This window comes from Dicentrarchus labrax, unplaced genomic scaffold (assembly GCF_905237075.1).
Source record: "Dicentrarchus labrax unplaced genomic scaffold, dlabrax2021, whole genome shotgun sequence".
Classification (NCBI taxonomy): domain Eukaryota; kingdom Metazoa; phylum Chordata; class Actinopteri; family Moronidae; genus Dicentrarchus; species Dicentrarchus labrax.
The window spans coordinates 13,656,175-13,672,584 of record NW_026136703.1 but is presented as its reverse complement, the minus strand read 5'-3'; the positions used below and the strand labels follow the sequence as shown (position 1 = coordinate 13,672,584).

The following is a 16,410-nucleotide window of genomic DNA, read 5'->3' as shown; positions in this document are numbered from 1 at the left end:
TTAATTTTCTTGATCAGAAACAGGTAAGGGCTTAATTTTCCAAATTGCCCACCGGAGCTGCTGAAGCGCCCTCAGGGTTCCGCCTCCAACATGCGTTGCCACTGGTAACGCGGCGGAGGAGAGGAGGGGTTTGAGCAGGAGGAGCCAATAGGAGAGGTAAAAGGCGTTGAGTGACACCTTGTCATCGACCAATCGGCGCGTTGGACCCGCCTGTGTCGCATGCCCAGCCTGCTGCCTATATAAACCACACTGACAGCTCGGTAATCCAGTCTGATCGCTGATCGTCTGGCAAAAACAGGACTTAAAAAAGAAGCAGAGATACCGACACGCACAAACCCTCTCGCCTAACTCAAACACTGACAACATGAAAGCAATAAGTCCCGTGCGGTCCTTCCGAAAAAGCAACGCGACTTTATCAGAGCACTCCTTGGGAATCTCTCGGAGCAAGACCCCGGTGGACGACCCGCTCAGCCTGCTGTACAACATGAACGACTGCTACTCCAAGCTGAAGGAGCTGGTGCCCAGCATCCCCCAGAACAAGAACGTCAGCAAGATGGAAATCCTGCAGCATGTCATAGACTACATCCTGGACTTGCAAATTGCGCTGGACTCCAGTGTCGCACTAACCAGCCTGCATCACCCTGCGCGGCCGGGGCAGGCTCCGTCCAGGACCCCTCTGACCACCCTCAACACAGATATCAGCATCTTGTCATTACAGGTAATTACATTGTAGCTAAACACGCATCCTGATTGGGGGAAACGATAGCCTGGTGTGTTAGGGAGATATTTAGTGGTTTTTTTTTCTTTTGTATGTGTGCGCATAGCCAGTGCGCCTTTGTAGCCTATGCGTAACTCGCACAAAATGGCTTGTTGGAAAAGAAAATGGCATGTATTTTTTTTTTTTATTATTATTTTCTTCCCCCCTCTTTTGTATAGAATGAGATGAGGAAGAGATTCGACCTACATAACACTGTTGCAAACGCCCGACCCCCATGAATCGGGATGCTGCGTATAAAGAATTAACATTTGGTCCGTTTGTTTGTTTGTTTGTTTGTTTTCAGTCCCCGGAGTTGCCATCAGAGCTGATGACAGATGACAGCCGGACTCTGCATCGTTAAAGCGGTAAGTAGGCTGTCCTCATGTCTGCTGCTGCATTCTGTCCAGGGCTTTTAGGCTCCGCTACAGCCTGTCTCCCAGTCTGCTGGAGCAGAATGGGCTAGAATTACCATTTACCAATCCCATTTGTTTCCCTGCTAATGTGGTTGTCGGCTCACGTTGCTGTAATGGTCCCAATATGTTTTTTGTTGGTTTTTTTTTTTGCACGAGAACACATGGGGCGTCAGTTAGGACTTGAATCCAAAAATTTGTCACCACAAAATGATTTGTTGTTTCAGCTCTTTTTTAAAAAAAAATTAAAAAAGCAGAAATGTAGCTGCACCTCCACACAGAAAGATCAACATCATGCGCTCCTTCAGGACTTCTGTGTGTCAGTAAGGTGACCCAGATTGATCGAATCATTCCGTGACTCATCTGCATGTGTCCAAAGACATTTTGCTGGCACGTATTATTATTATTTTTTTCGTATTTGGAGTTCGGTGAAATAAAATGGGAGAGACTCGCTCCAGGGCTGCTTGGGTTACTGTACATAAGTAGCAGTCGTCAGGGTTGTATTATACCCTCTTGTGTCTATAATGAAGAGCATCTGCAACAGGAAAATAATGGCTGTTTGGATTACTGCTACTACGATGTCTGCACATAATTGGTACAAGAAGTGGGTAGGCGCCAGCTGAGCGGCAATTACGCTGATTCTTCCCCAGATTGTAGGCTGAAGTTGTGCGAAAAGTCTCTCTCTCTCTCTCTCTCTGTCTCTCTCTCTCTGTCTCTCTCTCTCTGTCTCTCTCTCTCTCTCTCTCTCTCTCTCTCTCTCTCTCTCTCTCTCTCTCTCTCTGTGTGTCTCTGTGTCTCTGTGTCTCTCTCTCTGTCTCTCTGTGTGTACATCTGGAGCGCAGGGTTTGCTTAGTATTGGGAGTGTTTGGTTAAATGTTAAAAACTGCGGCTTCCTCCCTGGCGCCAGTCTGTCCGGATCTCTGCCCTGTTTGCATTTTCTAAACACGCCTCTCTTTCTCAATCTTTTGCAGGTGTTTGGTCAAGACGCAAAAAAAACACACGCAGGACCTGGGGAGCAGGACTTTCCCCTCAACCACCCCTCCACCCTCCTCTTCCTCCACCACCACCACCTCTCCAACCTCTGTCCTCCAGGCCTGGATTTTTTTTTTTCTTTTTTTCTTCTGACGCTGAAATCAAGAGACTTTTGCTTATTATGGGACAATCTTATGTGATGTGTTTTCTGTTTGGACACTTCATTATTATTTAACTTAAGACTTTTTTTTTTTAAATTTTTATTTGTGGGTCCTTTCTGGAAAATGGAAGGCGCGTTATATTCCCGGCAGTGGGAGGAAAAACGAGATTATTGTCACAAGGATTATTTCCCCCCCTTCACCCCTGTCCCTCTCCTTGTTGAAGTCTTCGCTTTTTTTGCGGAGGTGGGAACGTGAATAGAAAAGCCAACTTGGTTAGTTACTGTAAAAAGTTTAGTCTTGTCTTGTCAGAATTGTTGGCACATGAAGGACTGGACGTTGTTTAAGAAAAAAAAAAAATGAAAGAATGAAACCGTGTGAACTCTCTACCGGGAGTTTATCTTGTATAGTTGCAGGAATTTGAAACTTCTGCAAAAGTGTAATGTTGTACTTAATTATGCTGAAACTTTTTATAAAAGTAATGTAAATTGTACCTTTTTTATACAAAAATAAATCAAAAACGCAATTTGAACATGTTTCATTTTGGGGACGGGGGTGGGGACATTCAGTGTCAGTGGTTCAGAAGACATCAAACCAGCGCGTAAACCCAGTTTCCCCCAGCTGTGCGCACAGCTGACTTTCCACATGAGTGTATGGATATGACTCCGCTGTATGTACACTGAACATCCAACGCACTTCAAAAACAAATCCCACAACAAAGTGTCCTTATCAGACCTGCCCTATGACCTATAATAGTCTAAACCACAGCGTCAACACTTCCCCCCTCCCACTTCCCACTCGAGGCAAACACGACCTAGAGGCACACAGTTGCATAAAACGCTTATTTGGGGCGCACTGGCTGCACTTTTACTTTCTCCCATGCTATGTAAAGTAAATGGGATTAAACAGTTTAGCGTGACAGCCTGAGCCATTAAAGCAGCGGGCTGTGGGGCTGTTGTTTCATCACAAAAAGTAGGCAATTATGGAAATTTAACTTATGGTGAAACTGGGCCGGTGATGCGTTACTGAGTCCAAAAGTAATGTTTGTTACTTAAAGTTTGCCTAATACACCTCTCCAAAAAAGAAGGAAAAAGGTGACCTCATGTCATGTGACAGACCAAATAACACTGGTGCCCAATGTTTGACTTTATCAGCCAGATGAAATAAAGCGGTGAGAGCACCTGGAGACAGTAAACTTTGCTGTTTGGTGCCAAAAAAATGACCAGGTGGACCAGGTGATGGTGGCATGTGCTGCTTGGATAATTCAACTTTAAATGAGCTGCTTGTAAATGCTCAGAATTATTATTAGGCAATGCGTGCTGTATAAATGGAGGTGGTCTCGGAGGTAGAAGCCTGTGGTAAGAACGGCAGGGGCGGATCATTTGAGCTATTGGTACCCTGTAGTGAAATCCCAACTGTCAATCATCTCCTCCGTACAGTACAGCAGGACCTCTCAAATATTTTTACTCCATCTAACACCACCATTTGATTTTACCCCAAGGGCCACTTTATGGGCTTTTTTATTGTTCAAGTGTGTATAAAATAAACTAATTCTTTACCTGATACAACACATACAAATCTATGAAGTGTTACAGAGCTGAAGTTGTTGGCCCTCAGTAGTTTATAATAGTGACAGGCAGTGTCCCTGACAGCAGCCTGCAGCGCGTTTGTATGGAGAGTGCGCCATCTATCGGAGAATATAAGTCCTGTCAATGACACCCTCCCCTTTCCTGTCACTCTTCCCCCCCTAAACTACATTGGATAAAATATTAAATTGCTGTAGAGCAGACTCTCAGTTTAAATACTCTGGTTTATTTACAAGCTAAATCCAAGTCCACTGAGGCTTCGCTCCATAAACAACCGGTCTTCCTGCAAGAAAGGAGACAACACACTCATTTCAAGGGTCCACATAGCAAAATGTTTATTGATTCACAAAACACTAAATTCACTGGGAACTTTGGAAAAGGACGGTCACCACTTTGGAGACTAGTACATGCACTTCTTCTATCACAGAAACAGCCAACAACACACTGCACCACGGTCTACATCACCATCTATTTGAAATGTTCTACATAACGGCACCGCACAAAAACACTTCACAGACACTCTGTAACACTGAGCTTTTTCAGTTGTGACTACATTTCCTGAAAAGTACTTTTTTTTTTTTTGTGTAACATATGATGTCCAACATGTAACATTTCATCACTACGCACACACACCATCTCTATTACAGCACCGCACTCAGGTGAGGAAGAAAACAAAGATCCAAACACGTAACATAAAAAAAAAAGTCAAAGCGATCTGAGGCAGTTTTGGTATCATGAAATTATGAATGTGTTTTAAGCTTTGGATTTTTATTCTGACTCACCAACTAGTTTAAGCTTTAAAACGTACCTCTCTTGATTCACAGCAACACTTTCGTAACAGCAGAACACAAATCTACTCTAACTCTTTGGAACACATCACAACACCGGCAGCATAACAATGTCACCAACATCACAAATAACAGTCTACGTGACCCTTTTCAGAAAAAAAAAACAAGGAGCTTCTCAGAGGACGCTCTCCCTCTCGTCTCCCAGGCTGATGGTTCGCAGGTTCTGATTGTGGATGGTGGCAGCCGTGGTGTTGGCGGTGCTGCTGCTGCTGCCGGGGGTGATGATGACAGCTGGCGAGACGTCAATGCCGGAGGAGGAGGTGGTGGACTCTGTGCCTGTGATGTTAGTCGGCTGTTGGTGGCTGTTGTTGGCGTTGGTGTTGTTGGTGGTGTCGTTTGTGTTGTTGTTGAGGGTCGTGTTGCTGTCGGTGCGGTTGAGGTTGCTGACCCCGCTGGATGGCCACCCCTCGTCTGGGCTGCTGGCCATGAGGCTAGCCTCGGACGGCGCCTCGGAGCAGATGGACATGCGGGCCACCGTTGCATCCTGCAGGCCGCTCAGGCTGCTGGGAAGGAGGCCTCTCTTCTTCACCAGGCCCTCCAGCTCCAGTTCAATCAGGCTGGGCTTCAGTGCTCCTCTCTCTCCGTTGGCGTCTCCTTCATCCTCCAGGGAGCGGTTAGAGGAGCTGTCACTGGAGCGCATCCCTGAGTCGGACGAGTCCTTCTTATCCAGGGCGATTTCAGTGAGGAAGCTAGGTTGGATCAGCAGCCCGGTGGACAGAGCTCCAGCCCCTCTGTGGAGGAGAGGTGTGGTGTTGTCGGCCTCTTCTGGGCCAGAGTCTTCATCATTGGGCAGCTTGTGGTACAACGCCCCGGCTCCCTTCTTCCTGGTGCCAGGGGTCCTGGAGGATGTGCTGTGGTCCAGCTTCTCATCCTCTTCACTGATGGGGTCTAGGGGCTGGGCATCGGTCCCGGAGGGGAAGTCTGTGGCATCACCAGCCTTGGAGCCTCTCTTGCTGAAGGACTTGCGGCTGTCTTGGTCAGCTCCTTCTTTGGCCTGAGGAGAGGGAAGAGAAGAACATGAAAATATACAGACTCCTGTACGACTGGCCGAGGGGCCTCTGAAGAGGGGATTCCTGTCTCTCCTTTACGTGCCAAGAGAAACAAAGACTATAAGCTAATAATTAAGAAACGCAAGAAGCAGTGATCTCCCCTTTCCCAGCCCAGAATAAGACATTTGCCGTTGCACAGGCCAGAGGAATACAACGTTTAAAAACGACATAACATACAGGCTCAGGAACTCTGTCTGCACAAGTTAATGACAGCAGTTACCACAAGGCATTTTTCTATAATCTGACAGTTGGAGCTTCTAAACTGATTTGACTTGAAAACTATTTATGCTGTCAGTGATACGATGACAAAAATTCAGCAGTGTACTTGTGACTGTCCACCCACCCCTTTGTCCTCTGAGCTGGCAGCCTGAAGGAATTGTCCGGGGTGGGGCTGCACGGGTCTCTCTCCCCCACTGCCGGACATCTCCAGCTGGGCCATCTGAGCGATGTACTCCCTGTAGGCATCGTGGTACTCAGCCTGCTGCTTGTCTGTCAGCTTGCAGATGTCATTGGAGGATTCCTGAGAGTTGAGGCTGGACATGCTCGAGGTGCGGTGATTTGCCACCTGACAAGACGATAAAAAGTTGAACATACCGTCCACGTGAGTTTGTTGAGGAACTACTTATGTTAAAAGCAAATGTGAGAGTGTACGGTTGTGGATTGAAAACTTGTATTGGCACTTGAATATAATAAATATAAAAATGTGGTAGTTACAACAGCTCTTAAAAATGCTATAATTACATTAGTAACCAATGAAATATTTAGAACGTGAGAATCGGATACAGTGAAAAAGTTAGTGGCAAAGACAGCAGATGGAGTGGCAATGAAAGCCGTGGTGTGTTTTCAGTGTCGGAGGATTTGAATTTGAAAAAGATCACAAAGTGAGATCATATAAAATAGCAGCAGAGCCAGCTGTCTACGTGTGAGTGTTTGCTCGTGTCTCAGAGATTTTGCAAATTGGGAATAGGGAAGGTGAAAATAACAAACAGGGGGGCCTCTTGACACCTTTTGCTATACTGCAGTGTGTGTGTATATGTGGGTATATTTATAATTCCGCCATGTTCAAGAGCACCATAAGCTTCCTCTGCTGTGCTCTTTTCGCACTCAAAACCACGTTAATGTGAAACCACTGAGGTCACCAACACACTGGCTTAGTTGCAGAAGACTTGCGACAGTTTGGGGTGTGCGGCCTTGCGATCACCATTGGCTTGTGTTACACCCTCACACATACGCTTACACCAGCAACTTAAATACCACTTATCTCGTTGCATTTGTGCGCACAAACACAGTTCAGTATCTTCTGTTGTGGTATATTTACACTAAGCCCCTGACAGGAAGACTGACCGGCCAGTGTGAGTTGTTACAGTGTCTCGGAGGCTCCTCCAGACCCGCTCCGCTGAGCTCCTCGAAGCTGAGGTTGAGGCTGAAGGCTGCCGCTTCATGCTGGGCCCCCGCAGAGCGTCTGCTGGGCTCCCCGTGGTGCACGCTGCTGCCCTGCTCGCTAGCAGCTCGGGATTCATCCTGAAGCAGAGCCTGGCTTTCAGCATGACGTTGCTCCATCACCTAGGAAAAGATGTCGCAATTCAATATTTCAGAAGTACTTTGACTTTTTGCTTTAGGACACAGAGTCAAATGTAAACATGTTTTTTTTTAAGCATGTGACGTAGAAAACAAATATCTTAGACAGCAACAACCAAAACATGTGCCTGTGAGAGTGAGCTGTTGCTTAAGTAGAGCTATTCAGCTGTCCACTCCTCCACGACAATAACCTCCCTTCATGCAGATATCAGCCGGCCATCTTGAACCAGATGTCTGTGCTAGCTGAGTCCTGGCAACACAACACTGGTTAGTGCACAGAGCTGTAAGGCCACTGCACTTTCCAGCTGTTCCTACGTGAGCCCTGCATTGGATCTCCTGTAAAACATGACCAATCCAGGGCTCTGGTTTGGTATTAGGAGCACAGACTGACATCTGATGAAGTGGAGCCGGCTACATGTGTTAGTGATTTCAGTCCCAGCTCAGCCGACTGGACTCCTGCCTGACTGACTAGCGCCATTCTCGTAATACGGATTATAAAATCTCCGTCCCAAAATCTGCAGCACAAGATGTCGCATTACGAGATGCTGTCTTGGTTTTTTTGGAATAAACATGAGATGACATATATCAACAGGAGGGCCCTGGCAGAACTGAGCGTCTGCAAAGTATCACAGAGTGAGGAGAATGTTTGCTGTTGTAAATCTATTTCAGGCCTTTACTCTACAGTAATGAAGGACAAGTCATTGTTGTTGCTGTCTTCATTATTTGCCCACTGATAGATCCCTTCCTTTGATTTTTAAAACAAAACAAACAATGTTCTTCCATTTTACTTATGAAATTATATATGACACGCAAGGTGCCAACAACATTAAACCATGCTGTGAGGCGAGCATTGACGCTCCAGAAGAGGAATTTAGTCGCACCGTTCCCCTGAAGAGCTGCCAGTCCCCAAAGTTCATCTCCATCTCTTTCTTCAGCTCGTCCAGGTTGCATTGAGACAGCACTCGGCCATTTATATTAGCCTGCAATGGACAGGGAAGAGACTGGTTTGTTCACTGGTTGATTGACTATATTAACATGTAGATCAAATGGGGAGGCAGTGCAGAAGGATATGACATGAGGAAAAGAAGTTACACAAAGTGTGAAGAGTATGAACTTATGTTTAAGTCTATCAGGTTTATGGCTCAAAGTTTGGACGCAATTGACAAACGCACCTTCTTGATGGTGGAGGCGTACTGAGGCAGCATGCTGGGGTCGATTCCATCAATCTGTTTGACACGCTCGCACACCGCCTCTGTGTTCATAGAGCTGAGGAGGACCGCAGGAGAGGCCTACACACACATATAATTAGAATATAAACAACTTATTCAGAGTGTTTTTGTGAATTAAGGTTACCAGGGCAAACTCTCACTCTGTTAGACCAACTCATCATTCCTAACACATTGATTAGGGCAAAACGAGCAACAATTCCTGGCAAAGATACGTGCAGGCTTGTTACTGTGAGGCACACAGAGGTGCAAAACCATAATCCCACACAGTAATTCTCTCTATCAGTCACACAGTGTAAGTGTAAAAGTAAACAAAGCTGCCAACCTATCCAAATACACAGTTACCTTGCTCTTGTTCTTTTTCTCCGTGTATATACAAGTACGTAAAATGTACGCACACCACTTAAGGGATGGAGCCTGTGAGTCTGTGAGTTGCTGTTGAGCCGAGCCACACTGAAGCGGCCGCCGCCAAGCAGCTCAGAGGCCTGATGTGACTAATACCAGTGGCCTGCTGATGCTGTCTAAGGCCTCACACACACACAGCCAACATGCCACTCGCTGGCACAAAACTAAACAAACCTCATCCACCCTGCCCCTCCCTTTCTTCACTCACCCCTCTCCTTCTGGTTCTGCTCGTCTTTATGTACCCTCACTTTTGTTCCTTCCTTCCCTCCCTCCCTTCCTTCCTTCCACATTCCTTCCCTCTAAGCCTCCTGCGCTGACCTTCTACTCCCTTTTCCATCACTCCGTTTTTCTCTCTCCCCCATCTCTTCCTCCTACTCCCTTCCCTCCCTCGTCATCTCTGCTCTCTCTCGGCTATTAACACCATTAAGACGTGGCTTCAGACTAAGCCCCCCGGCTTTGTTTCTGGTTCCGAGGGAGAGAAGAGCAGAGCTTAGTCGGACTGCGAGTGGTTGTTAAACAAAAAACACAAGCAGCTCACACAATACAGTACACAATAGTAGGTGCCAACTTCCTGTAGTGGTGGGCAAGAGGATGAAGACTAGCACTCGGGGACTTTAGCTACTGTTCATGTCCACACAGTAGAGGATTTACTCTAGAATGAAACTATGTTAGTGAATCTACAAGATGGGAAGTTGTGTTTTGCATTTACTTCTAAGTGATAAGTCTATAACAACTCTTTCTACAGCATGCTTGGTAGTATTGAACCGGTGTGTTAGAAATGAGGTAGAGATATGTGGAAGATGGAGTCAGAGGTTGGATGCGGAGATGAAAGTAGCCATTAAACCAAAGGTGTACCTGCTTTAATTTGTAAGGCAGCGCCTTTAAATGCTTGATAAAGAGACAAAAAGAAGCAGACGGACAAACAGTCAGACAAGAATAAACATATTTATAACATTATGAGGCCAGGGGCTGTACCTGTGGAAAAAAAAAAGAGGAGGGAGGACGGCTGAGAGGAGGCAGAAATAAAGACAGACAGACAAGCAGAAAGACACTAGCACACATGTTGAACTCATCATCTGGGGAGAGATATTGACAACAGAGCAGACAGACATTTATCCGTCTCGCAGCAGGGGAGGAGACGGCTCCTTTACAGCAGCCGCACGTCAGGCTGGAAACGAAGAGGCTATTGGAAGCAGAATTATTACACAAGGAGATTTTGTTTTCGCTGGAGTCAGCGGGCTTTTTACAGTCAAAATCTTTGCCGGCGAGACAGAGACAAAGAGAAAGACCCAGTAAGAGAATGAGACGTCTCTCTCTCTCAGCGCGGAAAAAGCAGAAGTTCCAATTCAGGGAAGGCCTTGAATGCGACTCCTCAATTCAGACTGCGAAGCGTGTATTCTAAGAACGCGAGCGAAAGCGTAAATGTCTGCGTGTGTTTGTGCGAACCCTCCTAGTGTGTGTGTGTGATAAGACTGTAATTACAGCTGGGCTGAGCTCAGGGCTGGGCAGAAGGATGGGGAAGAGGAAACAGAGCTCTGTGAGGGAGGAAGCGTCTTGGTAAGGAGATAAGCTCTACCAGCGCTGGGCTCATTGTCAGCGTGTGTGTGTGTGTGTGTGTGTGTGTGTGTGTGTGTGTGTGTGTGTGTGTGTGTGTGTTGCCAGCCCCAACAGTTGCTCTGATGATAATCCCAGCAGCCCGAGGAATCCATACTCACACTTATATCAGCTAAGCAATTACACTGGGCTAGGCCCGCTTACGTATCCAAAAGACTCACACAAATGAGCGAGCGCGCACACACATCCACATTCACAGATTTGCAGGAATACAGGCACACATGAACACAAAGAGATCAAGTGTGAACCACAGAGGGATAAGATGGGCTAATGTACATAGAAAAGCCAGAATGGGATGAAACTGAGAAAATGTATACTTAGGAGGAAAGGAAACAAAAGCGTGAGGGAAGATATGAGGAACAAAAAAGGGTGTCCAAATTTAAAACAGCAATGGAGGCTTAAAGAAAAGGAAGGAAGACTGAAGCAAAAACGTAAAGACAAAAAAATACAGACAGAGAAGGGAAGGAACATTACACAGTAATCTATATTTGAATCTTTCATACAGCTCCTTTAAATGCTTGCTGGCAGTGGCCTGATAAGTGGCTTTGTGGAGCAGAAATCTCCTGAGTAGTGTTATCTTCAAATTGTTCTAATATTCTCTAAAAATGTGTGAATATCTGGTTGTAGAGATTCAGTCCTTGTCAGTGCAACTCGATGCAATCCTGAAGTGGATTAAAAACACTTTTATGTCCATTTATAAAAGAATGGGAACTAGTGATTGTGCGCCAACAACAGAGAGATCATCATTCAGGGTGTTATATTTACTTATGCTGAAGTTGGTGACAAAATACACACGACTTGATGGTAAGCGGGCGGTCAAAGTCACGCCGGATGCAGCTTAAGTATTTATTGTCAGCGTTTCACATCAGGCATGTATGTCTATATTTGTTCTCTCGCCTTTTGCAACTACAGCAACAAAATTAACAAGCCTGTCAAACATATATGCATGCATTTTATACATGCAATATAAAAAGTCAATAATACGGTTTGAGCATCAGGACAACAGGCAGATAATGACGGACTAGTTGCATATTTGCATATCCGTAGCGCTCCACAGCTGTAACTACATGTTACCATGGTAGGTTCAGAGGGACAGGAGGGGAGGCCTTCTCTGGTGTCCTCTGCAATAACATCCTGACATGGGCACAGAATGGAGATATGGATTGTATAGAGAGAAAAGAGTTCATTACCACTCAATCTATGGAATAACCTTTCATTGCTTTACTCTGGGTTTGGGCCAGAACCACCAGCGACTGGTGTACAGTGGTTTGCAGTGAAAACAGGGTGATGTTAAAATCACCAGGAGGTAAATTTGTTAAGGTAAAACATATGACCTCACACTGAGGAAAAGGAGACAAAGTGATGGAGGAAAGAGGTACGTGAGAGAAAAGGAAGTGTTAAAAAAAGAAAAGGAGGTCACAGTTTGTGGTATGTTCATGCAGTAGGTCAACACAATGGACTCGATAGCATGTTAAACATTGAGTGATATAACAACACTATATGCCGAGTCTTTGTTATTATATTTACATAATAAATAATAAAAAATGGAACAAGAGCTCCCTTAACTGGTACTGCCAGGAAACATGGAGTAATTGAGATGGGAGAAACTGCTAAAATATTTTTTTTTATTTTTGACGAGAGAACCATGAGAGCAATACCAACTGTTTCAACTTTCAATATCTTTAACCACAAAAACAAAGCTGTTGCATGAAATAAATACAAATACAACTAGTATATCTGCGGCTGAGCGAGATGGAGGCACACTTTAGGTGGATCTAACGCTGCTTCTTTACTTACAAGTCCACTGGTGTTGTCCTTAGGTTGACCGGGCAGTTTAATGTAGGGGCGCGAGGATGAGTGGGCATGGTGGGAGTAATGCCGTGGCAGATGATACACATGATGGGGGAAATAAGGCTATGAGGGTAAAAGATGTGGAGAAGAAGACGGGGAGGGGAGAGCAGAGGAGGTAAAAAATAAAATGAAAATCATATGAGGGAGGTCAGGCACACAAAAACAAAAACGCTGTAGGTAAAAAACAATGTTGCTAAGCGGTTATATAAAATGTCCATATGGTACATATTAAGTAACGTTAACTGCACAATTTACTCAGGTGTAACTGCCAAGTGGGTCAATGCTAAACTACAATAATGTGCAGTCGACTAAGGAGCTAAATTCAGGAAGAGGCTTTTTAATAAAACAGTGTGGTTGTTTGTGATTGTGGAGGATCACTGAGAGTCACTCAGGTGGCTTCAAGTGTTCCTTCTGTCGCTGTTAGATAGTCATTTTATATAATGCAGTGAAGATACTGAACAACATTCGCTTGGTTTCTCTTTAGCTCATCAAGAAGATCATGTTTTCACTTTTCTACATCAACACCTCTAAGTAGTAGGCAGAGGACTGATGATCTCAATATAAGTCCCATTCCTCACCCGGTTGTAGAAGGGGTGCTGAGGGCCAGTCATCCCACTGAAGTAGGCACTATGGGGTTGAGGAGGCAGGGGTCCAGCGAAGGAGCCCGCAGGGGAGCAGGCAGCAGAGTGCTGGCCGTAACCTGACTGTGGACGGGGCACTGCGTCTTGCAGGGGCAGTGTGGGATAGGTCACTCCTCCCATGTGCATCTGCTCCCTGGCCGCACGCACATCTAAGAGAGGAGAGAGCCGGGGGAAGAAAGAACAGAGAGGGAGAGGAGAAGGAAGTGTTTATCTGCGATGCTGATGATCATGTCTTGGCTATGACTATAAAGACCCTTCAGATCCACCCACGCATCAATAATTTAGCTCTATTTCATAATCTCAAGAGAGTTTAGACAGTTGTGAATCCACAGAGAAAAAATACATATCAAACAATCGACATACACGAGAGCAAAATTCCTTGATTCTCAGAGCACTGCAGGGAATACAACAAGAGCGCTGTTCCTGAACATGTTCTTCTAATCCAAAGCTAAATGCTGGAGAGAAAACGGGCGCAGATGTTACAATTGCAACGATCTTCGACTGTGAATTCGACTCTCACTTTAATTTCTATTATTCTGTTCGCTCAGAACCAGCAGGCATGCCGATATTCTGTCTTTTCCAAATGAAATGCCAGCCACGTGATGACTCTGGCACACGGAGCCCCTCGCTGTCCCTGACAAATAAATTCACCCATGTAAACAAACAAAGCAGACCATGTGAACTCATAGACACTGTCGCATAAGTACTTTGCCACAATTGTTCTCACATAAATCAATTTGACTTCGAGAGGAGTCGAGTCGGAGTGGAGGAGGGAGCTTTGGTAAAACCTCTCAAATTAAAGTTAAATAAGCCCAGAGACAGAACAGAGTGGCTCTGTGTGGCTGGCAAGAAAGTAAGAACCAGAAACAGAAGCAGGCACCAGAATGTCTCCTGGTTATACAAGTGGCTGCTGAATGACACGCTGAGTGAGACCCAATCCAGCCTGCGAACACAATGGGGGCCTTATGATGTGAGTCAGGCTCATGGGCGGGTATCACTGACAGCACTGCCCACTGGCTGGCCACAGGACACTGGGCACCAAGTACCGACTGGCCACGGAGGGAGTGGAGGGAGCGGGATGACTAGGTAGGAGCATTGGTAACCTTCCGCTCCCCGGGGACGCGTGTGTGTGTGTTGAGGTGAAAACACCTACAAACCTTTAAGCAAACACACACACGAATAAACATGTTCCGTGGATACATATACACACCTACACACTTTTAGGACAGGGTCCCTGTGCTTACAGACTGGACGTCTGCTCGTAGAGCTTGGTCAGCTGCGCCCTCCATGACTCAACCTTGGCTCAGTGGAACAGACTTTGTGTGTGACTTTGTGCGTTTCCTGTGGTCTCATAACACTATGATGCAGCAGCTTCACACTAGGCGTCATTGACACTCCTGTATGGGCCGAATGGACGCTGACGCACGGTAGCTAAAGTACAGCGCCGCTCTGGCTTGCGGTTTAATACTGATGCACTATTACGTCACTGTAACTACAAACTGTGATATTTGGTGCAGCACTGGAGGCAGATTGGTGACAGTGAGTGAAAATATTGTCCTGATCCCACAGTGCTGTAGTGGAAACCTGCTCGACATTTGATTGTTTGGAAATGAGAAGCAAGCTGTGGGTTTCTGAGAGCCCCTGCAGTGGGCGATTTTAGAGCAGACCCTGCTGCAATGTTATGAGTAATGTCACTGCCAAATGAGCTGGCAATGAATTCAACACATCACATAGAGGACAGTTCTCTGTTTCTCCACGCTATTGTATACCAAATCCTTTTATGTACTTTAGACAAAACTGTACAATTAACCTCTTTCTCTGTCACACACACAAAGAATAACACACGTATGTGCACACACTCCGTATCGTGATGACAATTTCATCTAGAAAAAATGAGTCCTTTACTCAAATGTATGTTTAGATTAAAGACAGTAACATTATGTTGAAATACCAGTTAATAAAATCTGTTTTTACTGTATGTAAAGTTTATTTTAGATAAATGGGAAAAAATTTTAGATACAACAATCAGATTTTTGTTTTTGGCCCCACGCCGTAAAAGTCAGTTTGGTTAAGAATGTCAATGACTACTCTGTAAGAATGAATGAACAACAAAGTTAAAGTAAGTCTAAATAAAAATGGCTATAACTACATGTAAATGTCAGCAGAAATATACTGTAATGACTGAGGATGGGTCACTCATTGGTATAATGAGTAAAAAAAATGATGTGACACAAGGTCTTAACTCAAGATCCAACTTATTTGTTGTTCCTGAGGCTTTAAACTACATCTTGTTGATGTGAAGATGGTTTAGGTGTTGTTTTTAGCTGTCACGTGATAACAACTAAACCACAATTGAGTCCAGTTGCTGACAGAGTTTGACCTTATGTTGAGATTTTTCCAAACTGCTGTTTCTAGGGTCAAGAATAAACCAGACTGCAGATCTCAACCCAATAAAACACCTACGGGATATGTTGACGTGTTAGACTTCACTTTCCAACACGATCATCATAGCACCAAATGAGGGAATATCTTTTGGAAGGAGAATGTTAATCCCTGCAGCAGAGCCCCAGAGTCCCAGAGTCCAGTAGAATCTATGCCAAGGTGCACTGAAGCTGTTCTGGCAGCTCATGGTGGACCAACACCTTACTAAGACATTTCATGCTGTTTTTTTCCTTTAATTCATGTATAACCGTATGTGTATGAACCTGCTATGATCTCCCTGAGTTTGGGGTCCAGGTTGACGGTGCAGGGCAGGAACATCTCCACATCTCTGGCAGTGAGGACGGGGGTCCTGGAAGACAGGAAGACCTCAAAGCTACGGACATCTCCATCGATCTCAAGCAGTGGTTCCACATCCTTAGTGGTGGGGATGTTCTTGGAGATTCTTCAGAGGAAAAAGAAAAAGAGAAGTGGGTTTTAGCAGGACTTAATGTTGTGATAATTCTGCTAGATCCACTCAAACTGTTAATTAGTTTAAGAAATGACAACAAAACTATCTGTCAAAGTTAGTAAGTAGTAAGTAACATACGACTGAATTTTACAACTCTGCATGGAAACCAAGTGCTCATAAAAGACATATGACACAAATATGTCAACAAGTCAGTTTGCACTAAATTCTGACTGCTTGTTTGAAAAGAAGAAAAACAAAAAACATCACATTCTGACGAAAAAAGAAAAGAGGAAATAGCAAGCAGTACTGTTAAGATTGAAGAGATATGCAACGGTCATCATCATCATGAGAGCAGAGAGATAACTGGATTTAGAGAAGGCAAGATAGTGAAAGGAGGGGATGTTTGAGGACAGATAGAGTGAGGG

The 16,410-nt window shown here is 45.1% G+C and overlaps 2 protein-coding genes across 7 annotated transcripts in view; one reads left to right on the top strand and one right to left on the bottom strand.

The window, feature by feature from the left end:
* The first annotated feature begins 250 nt into the window (after positions 1-250).
* id2a (inhibitor of DNA binding 2a) lies at positions 251-2,823 on the top strand. Its single transcript, XM_051386077.1, has 3 exons — positions 251-718; positions 1,062-1,122; positions 2,139-2,823. Exons 1-2 carry the CDS (start codon positions 365-367, stop codon positions 1,116-1,118), a joined length of 411 nt encoding a protein of 136 aa, XP_051242037.1. The 5' UTR covers positions 251-364; the 3' UTR covers positions 1,119-1,122; positions 2,139-2,823.
* Positions 2,824-4,192: 1,369 nt separating this feature from the next.
* Positions 4,193-16,410, bottom strand: part of kidins220a (kinase D-interacting substrate 220a) — a 44,349-nt gene continuing 32,131 nt past the window's right edge. For 2 of the 6 annotated variants that reach the window (XM_051386022.1, XM_051386031.1), the window contains exons 24-32: positions 15,801-15,979; positions 13,033-13,244; positions 12,401-12,517; positions 11,678-11,737; positions 8,531-8,647; positions 8,240-8,338; positions 7,125-7,343; positions 6,124-6,345; positions 4,193-5,725 (exon numbers count right to left, since the gene is read on the bottom strand). In XM_051386022.1, the coding sequence (XP_051241982.1) occupies positions 4,847-5,725; positions 6,124-6,345; positions 7,125-7,343; positions 8,240-8,338; positions 8,531-8,647; positions 11,678-11,737; positions 12,401-12,517; positions 13,033-13,244; positions 15,801-15,979 (2,104 nt within the window). In that variant the 3' untranslated portion in view covers positions 4,193-4,846. Of the gene's footprint in view, positions 5,726-6,123; positions 6,346-7,124; positions 7,344-8,239; positions 8,339-8,530; positions 8,648-9,844; positions 9,878-11,677; positions 11,738-12,400; positions 12,518-13,032; positions 13,245-15,800; positions 15,980-16,410 lie in introns of all 6 variants that reach the window. The other 4 variants (XM_051386039.1, XM_051386046.1, XM_051386055.1 and 1 more) reach the window with 4 other exon arrangements.